This window comes from Medicago truncatula, chromosome 1 (genome assembly GCF_003473485.1).
Source record: "Medicago truncatula cultivar Jemalong A17 chromosome 1, MtrunA17r5.0-ANR, whole genome shotgun sequence".
NCBI lineage: Eukaryota > Viridiplantae > Streptophyta > Magnoliopsida > Fabales > Fabaceae > Medicago > Medicago truncatula.
The window spans coordinates 41,041,987-41,049,653 of NC_053042.1; the positions used below are offsets into that span (position 1 = coordinate 41,041,987).

Here is a 7,667-nt window from a genome sequence, read left to right on the forward strand (position 1 = left end):
GTGAAAGAAGTCTCTCTCGTTGAGATGACATAATCACTCTGGATAGGGTAGACTCGATTAGCTATCAAGTTGATAGTGAACCGGTATAAATTTGTTGTTTCCTCGCTTTTACTTTGCCTCTTTATGTTGTATACTTTTATGTTTTACGTCGAGTTCTTTATAGTTTAACTTCACTTTGTCTTAAAATAAATTTAAATATTTGGATAAAGAACTATTGTATTTAACCTCTTTTTTTTTGTGGTGGCCGAGATTTGAATCCTAGACAATGCATATTTGATGCATTGTCCCTATCAACTGAGTTAAACTCGTTGTCTTAACGAAAATGGTTTACCTATAAAAAAGATTTTTAATTCCTAAAACTCAATTCAAACCCATTTCTTATGTTTTGCATCCGTCTTCACTAATCATCTTTAATTTCTATTCTTCAACCTATATGCTTAGTATACCACCAGTTTTACATCCGTAGTACGATAATTCATGCTGATACAAACTTTTAAATTAATATTTTGACGATGATTTAATACACTTGATAAACTATATATTATACACCAAGAGTTATGATTAACCTGGAATATGTAAATAACGATATATTATAATTACATCTAAAAATTGTACAGTTTTTGCACAAAATTGGCTATGTATAATAATAATTATACATTCTCATTCTGTCTTTCTAGTATTTATTTATTTTATTCACAAAAATACTTTTAAAAAAATCAGAAAAATACAACTAACAATAAAAAATTGCCTTTACCTTTGGTTTTACTTCTACTATCTATAGTCAAACATGTTTATTTTGGTCTAACTTCAATTCCTTCAACGATGAGACCACCCTTCAATCTATAACCAACCTCCATAACACTCATCTTAACCTCCATGTCAACTTCACCACAGAAAAATTCACCCAATTCAATTTCCATCCACCCATCATCCCTTTTAGATGGAACTCGAATTTCCTTATTATCTTCCATCAATTTGTTTCGTTCCATCTTTCTATGGTTTTCATAAAACATAGTATCCTCATATTTATTGTACAAATATGCCATCCCATTTTGCACTTTGTTGGCCATTGCAACTGATACCTCAGCTGGCGCAGAATCAAGTCCATACACACGATGTGAAACCTTTGTGATGAGATAAACAACGTATGTCGTGTTTGGTGTTAGAATGTGAGTCCTCATTTTACCTTTAATCTCTAACCAGCTCACTGTTCTTACCTCAGCCACCTCTGCGAATCTGCAGTATCATTAAGGTCAATTTGTTTAAGATTATTAATGTGAAATGATAGTTGTAAAACTATTTTTGACAGCTTTCTCTCTCGTATTCATATTATGTTTTTACTTTTTTCCTATGTTGTTTTGGTGTTTGTGTCAATATCTAATTTTTTTTTTATTTTTTGTAGATAGAAGAGATGACAAAGCCATCATAAACTCAAACACACAAAGTGGAGGTACCAGAGTTCGAACCCTGGTCATGACGTCCGGCTTAACAATTTCGGCATTTTTACCAGTTGAGCTAGAACTTATGAGATGTGTCAATACCTCATTTTCTTTATAAAATTTTGGTATCATCAAAAGTTATTATTAAAATAATTGTTCAAATAACATAACTCAGTAAAAAACAATTGGAACATCCGCAAAGGAAATATTCATTTTTTTATATTTAAATGTGTTACACATTTTTTATTTATACACTTAATTCCAGTGACTCAACACTCTTAACATTTTTTATGAATGAATCTACAAATATGATTTTTTTATCAAATAGTCTAATGAATATAATCCAACATTTTTAAGATAAATAAATATAGAATTTAAAGTTTGAACTCCAACTATTACACATATAATATAACATCCTTATCAATCGAATTATGTTCGAGATAAACTTTCTAAAATAACTGTCCTTCATTATCTTTCAACAATAATAATTTGTTATGCAAAAGCAAGTGGGTCCTTCGTGACATTTTAGAAAGGCATCTTTAATGAGAACTAATGGTGGGTCTCGCGTAAAGAGACGATGTTTATTTATAGAATCTCAATCCAACGAGCACTCTAAAATTTAATTATTTTTTCTTCGAGAAATAATAGTACCTATTTTTAATGGGCGTAGATCTCATCATTGGAGATGGTCTTAGTTGTTAAAGAATATTATTTTTATAAAACATATGTCAAATTTCTTTTTATAATTTTAAACAAATATAAAATAATACATCATTTTTTAAAAAATTTAAAAAAAAATCATTATATTATGATTATTAAAAGGTTTTTTTTAAAAAAAAAGAAACTTACACACAATCATAACTAAAACAAGAAAATGAATTTTTAATTATCTTAAACAAATGGTCCATAAATTCCTTTTTTCCATTACTAGGCATCTTACGGTATTCAAATTGAAGTTTGCATACAACGAGTGCTAGCAACATTCTTTTTTTTTTGGATAAAATTCATATGAGTCTCGTCATTTAAAAATGGGTCAAAGATAAAGTGGTGAGACCAGGGGCGGATCTACTGTGAAACATGGTGTGGCAGTTGCCACACCAGATATACGTTAAATATATATATAATATAAGTCATCAATGTATTGAAGTTTCTTTGTTAGTCTAACGGTATACATTTGATGGTAGGCTTGCAGATCCTGTGTTCAACTCTCGGCGAGTTGCAGTTTTTGATCTTTTTTTTTAAATTATTAATATTAAAAATGGTGTTGCAAGGAATCGAACCTATAACACCATGGTAAAATGCTCTCACCCAAACCACTTTGCTATAGTTTTTAAGTTGTTAAAGCTTTACTTTGTTAATATATATAGTTGCTTTGCAAATTTTGCCACACCAATATCAATTGTCTGGATCCGCCCCTGGGTGAGACACATATAGAAATTATAAATTTTAGATTGAGAAAATGCAATTTTAAACTTTTTAGATTTTTTTTTTCTTTTTTGAAAGAAAACTTAATAGATGTTAGAAGTCAGAATGCACAATTTTCAATACTATATTTCTACATTTAGTTTTCTTAACACATGCTCTTAATTTTTTCTATTTTCAATTCATGTTCCAAAAGTAAAAATATTTTTAGATTGGGAAATGTTAACTAATAGTACCCCGAACACTAGTTAAGGACTTTAAATATAACTTTTTGTAAAAGTTTGTGTAATAAAGTGCATTGAAAATTTTGACATTTTTATTGAATAATTATTTAATTTAAAATGCTTAAAGAGTGTCAGAGCGCACTCGTTAACAAAACCCTTTTAGATTTTGTGCATTCCATTAACTAAAAGTTAAAAAATTAAATTTAATACACAAATTTCAACATTTTTTTTTTTACATTTCACTTGTGACTTAAAGCACAAGTTAATATTTATCTTTAAAAAAATTACAAAGACAAAGAAAGATGAAAATATCAATTAGTATTACCCATCCCATCCTCCCACGTTTCAAGTGCGAGTTAATTTCTGTGCTAAGAGACAAAGAAAGACGAAAGAGAGAAAAGTTGATGATAAACTTAAATATAAACGTGATAAGAACATGAAAACAAAATAGGTACAAAACAAATCTTATCGGAAAAAACAGTAGAACAAAATAGATAGAGATGATATAAGCAAGATATGTGGAAATCTCTGTTCTCACAATAAGATCAATTAATTATGAATATAGTTCTTTGCTAGTCATGATTAACTTAACGAATAATTCAAAGAAAAATTGTCAACAAATGGTTTTAGAACATTGCTTAAAAAGTCAAATGAGATATCTTTTGTATAGAAAATAATGCAGTTATAATTATGAGAAGTGTTTAACTTATATTTTGAGGATAACTTTTTTTTCATATGTATTCCTTACATAATGCTTTAGTGGCGGAATTATCGTAAAGTTCGGACAAAAAAAAATTGTAGCACATTTATAGAGGTTTACATAAGAAATTGCAAACAAATAATCAAAAAATTTAAATAAATTATCGGCTTATTCAATCACCCGGTCCTTAACTTAATTGATTGTCTCAATTTGGTCTCATAACTATAATTTGTACCAATTTGGTCCTCTATGTTTTGCTCCGTTACTAGTTTTAGTCCTTTCTGTTAGTTAAGACTAAAACTAGGAACGGAGCAAAACACAGGGGACCGAATTGGTACATAAGTTAACGTTTTTTTTTTTTTAGAGAAACTACCAGAAATGACTAAAACTAGTAACGAAGCAAAACATAGGGGACCAAATTGGTACAAATTATAGATAGGGGACCAAATTGAGACAATCAATTAAGTTAAGGGACCAGGTGATTGAATAAGTCTAAATTGTCCAATTTATAGAGATTTATATAAGAAATTCATAGAGATTTACATAAGAAATTGCAAAAATTTGGGCCGGAGTCCGGGCGAATGCCTGGGTCACTGGCCATAGAACCGCCCATAGAGCACTTGACAACATGGTTCAAATTTAAAATACATTTTAAATTTGTGTTATTTTTTTCGAGGGATTTTAAATTTGTGTTATTAACGTGCCGGTATTGGATTGAGTAGCATGATAAGCTTAAACAAAAGGAGTTGAAATTAAAGCAAGTTTACCTTGATTCAGGAGATGGTCTCCAGCTCCAATACAATGGATCATTACTCCATGTTATTGACAATTCTCTTGCAGATAGGATATAAGTTTTTTTACCCGAATACTTGTCCAATTTAAAGCTCTACATAACATTACATAAAAAAAACAATCAATTGTTGGAAATTGGAACCACCACAGAAATTATGGTGAACTACTGTGATTTTGCAAGAACTACATATACTTTGGGCAAAATTGTGATGGCTAACCATGATTCTGTCAAACCATGAATTGCTGTAATTGAAATTATATCAGAGGTGGATTCTACTTACTATGTGGCCCCTGTCTAGGAGCAGAGGTTGTTGGCAGAGAGAGAAGAAGAGATGTCTATATGAAGAAGAAGATTGGAGAGTGAGGGGATTGAGGGTTCTTGAGATGATGTCTTCATAGTCAGAGGGTAAGAAGCTTCTCCAAAGTGTGTCAGAGTTAGCTGCTGAATGCAAAGTTGAGGATACCATTGAGAAATTACATGCATCAAGTGGAGATGTGTACGTTAGAATTTTTGAAACACAATCCTCCGGCAGAGTATCTATGTTGGAGCAACTAATTGCCATATGTGCCTATGTAGTTTGCTATGAGATTACGATTCACAAAATCCAATGGTTCATCATCTTATGGCTATTGTGTTTTGCTTGATATAGGCAAATTCGATGGTAGGTGTCATTTTTTAAGGTAGTTGTCATTGTTGAAGTTAGGTGTCAATGTCTTGTTGTTCGCATTAAGTGTCGATTGGGGGTTGGGTTTTAGTCAAATAAGTTGCCCAAATTGATGAGAATTTGAGGTTTCTAGACTTGGTCATGGAATTTATCCGTGGAAAAAAATAATATCAAGTTCTATATTAGGATTCTTTCACTTGAGAAACGACACAAATTTGTGTAAAAGAATTGAATTTATGCTTATGGGTATTATAATTCTCGAATCCAACTCATGAATTAAAAACTCTTGTTCAAAAGATAAAGTATAAAATGTCTTTATGAATTTCAAAATCGTTTGATACTTTAATTAATTCTCTAGGTAAACTTGTGAAATAATAGCAATTGTCAACATAATTGATACAACAATTAATTATGGGTGTGGGAGGAGGACCTCGTGGAAGAGTGTAAGAATTTATTACTAACAGTCTTTTTGCAGGAATCAAAAACAGATAGGTGAATGTGGTTACCGGATCAGATTAGAGGTTATAATGTCTGTGGTGTATATGACATGTTGACATCACATGAACAACCTCATGTTCATCAAAATATGGAGTTAATCTGGCATAAACTGGTTCATTTAAAAGTTTATATCCTTGCTTGGCGGCTGTTGAGAGATCGATTACCTACTAAATCCAACTTGGCAGATCGTGGCATTACATCTGTGGAGGATCGATTTTGTGTCACGGGATGTGGGCATGTTGAAGATGTGAATCATATGTTTTTGTCTTGTCCAATTTTCGGTGCATTATGGCCTATGGTGCGGGAATGGCTTGGTGTCAAAGGGGTAGATTCTCATGTTATCTCAGATCATTTTGTGCAATTTATCGAATATGCAGGTGGCTTGAAATCCCGTCGATCTTTATTTCATTTGATTTGGCTTCTGTAACACTCCGTTTTTCCAATATAAAAAAAAATTGATAAAAATAATCAGAGTTTTCCACATAAACGGAATGCTACACTTTTTTTTCTTAAAAATCATAAACGGAATAATTAACTAATTATCCATCAAAAATTTAATAACAAAATATTCAATGCTTGGCAGCGGAATTTATTTCAACATCTAAACTCAATAAAATAAATAAATAATAAAATAGGGTGTTACAACTCTACCCCCTTTAAAATAATTTCGTCCTCGAAATTCAAAGCACAAGAGAAAAATGAATTTAATTATTGCTTAAATATCTTAAACTATGTATAACAAAAATAGAAACTTCAACAATACACAAAAATCACATTAAAGTTAGTCAGTCAAACATGATCACATAATAAAACATCACTATTAATTAGAAAAATACAACGACAGTATTCAATTGTCAAACAACACAAACGACTCAACTATTTGGCCGGACGGACCGACCTGCTCTGATACCAATTGTAACACACTGTTTTCCCAACATAAAAAAAATTGATAAAAATAATCAGAGTTTTCCATATAAACGGAATGCTACACTTCTTTTCTTAAAAATCATAAACGGAATAATTAACTAATTATCCATCAAAAATTTAATAACAAAATATTCAATGCTTGGCAGCGGAATTTATTTCAACATCTAAACTCAATAAAATAAATAAATAATAAAATAGGGTGTTACAGCTTCAATGTGTTTGGGTTTTATGGACTGAACGGAATGACATGTTATTTCGGAACCGTCAAAGTTCTATACCACTATTGTTAGATAAAGTAAAATCACATACCTTGTGGTGGTTGAAAGCTAGTAATGTAGTCTTTAATGTTGGTACACACATGTGGTGGTCGAGCCCGCTTTTATGTATGCGTATCAATTGACTTTGATGTAATTCTGACAGGATTTTGATCTTTTCGTGATTGTTAGGGCACGTCTTGTACTTCAACAATTACGGTGTTCATAGTAATATATTCTATTTTTGTTTCTTTAAAAAAAAAAAAATTAACTTTCTTAATTTCAATTTTATTAAGAGGGTCATATAATTAGGAATGGAGGTAGTATATATACACTCCGTCCGTCCCAAATTATAAGAAGAAGAAAAAAAATTCACAGTTATTAAGAAAACTAAAATATAATAAATTGGAGTATCGTTTGTATTTTGAACAAGATTGGAGTATCAATTGTTATGTTCTCCTTGGAATATAAGTTTCATGTGAAGATGTAAAAAAAAAAAAAAAACTTTGGTTATTAATTATGGAAAATGGAAAGAAGAACAAATTGAATGCCGTTTGCATATAATTTCACTTTGGAAAAGATAATTTTTATAAACAACATAATTAAATAAGAAACAGTTGATGTTTTTTTCTTATAATTTGGGACGATATTATATTTTAGATACATCAATTATTTAATGAATCTTAAAAAACAAAAATTCTTATAAATATGACCAAAATAATTGTGCGTAGAGTTGAGATTTGTGA

At 30.4% G+C, this 7,667-nt stretch overlaps 1 protein-coding gene across 1 annotated transcript; it reads right to left on the reverse strand.

The window, feature by feature from the left end:
- Window positions 1–576: 576 nt before the first annotated feature.
- LOC11410771 (F-box protein PP2-B15) lies at window positions 577–5,392 on the reverse strand. Its single transcript, XM_003591127.4, has 3 exons — window positions 4,859–5,392; window positions 4,553–4,671; window positions 577–1,236 (listed from the first exon to the last, which is right to left on the reverse strand). The coding sequence occupies exons 1-3, from the start codon at window positions 5,138–5,140 to the stop codon at window positions 792–794; spliced, it is 846 nt and encodes a 281-aa protein (XP_003591175.1). The 5' UTR covers window positions 5,141–5,392; the 3' UTR covers window positions 577–791.
- Between the last annotated feature and the right edge of the window lie 2,275 nt (window positions 5,393–7,667).

Bases quoted from the DNA above. Each gene is read 5' to 3' on its own strand.
- LOC11410771 (XM_003591127.4), bottom strand. From the start codon at position 5,140: ATGGCAATTAGTTGCTCCAACATAGATACTCTGCCGGAGGATTGTGTT. The intron at 4,672-4,858 runs GTAAGTAGAATC...AATGTTATGTAG, and splicing joins TCCTAGACAGGGGCCACATA to AGCTTTAAATTGGACAAGTA. The intron at 1,237-4,552 runs GTAAACTTGCTT...ATGATACTGCAG, and splicing joins AGACCATCTCCTGAATCAAG to ATTCGCAGAGGTGGCTGAGG.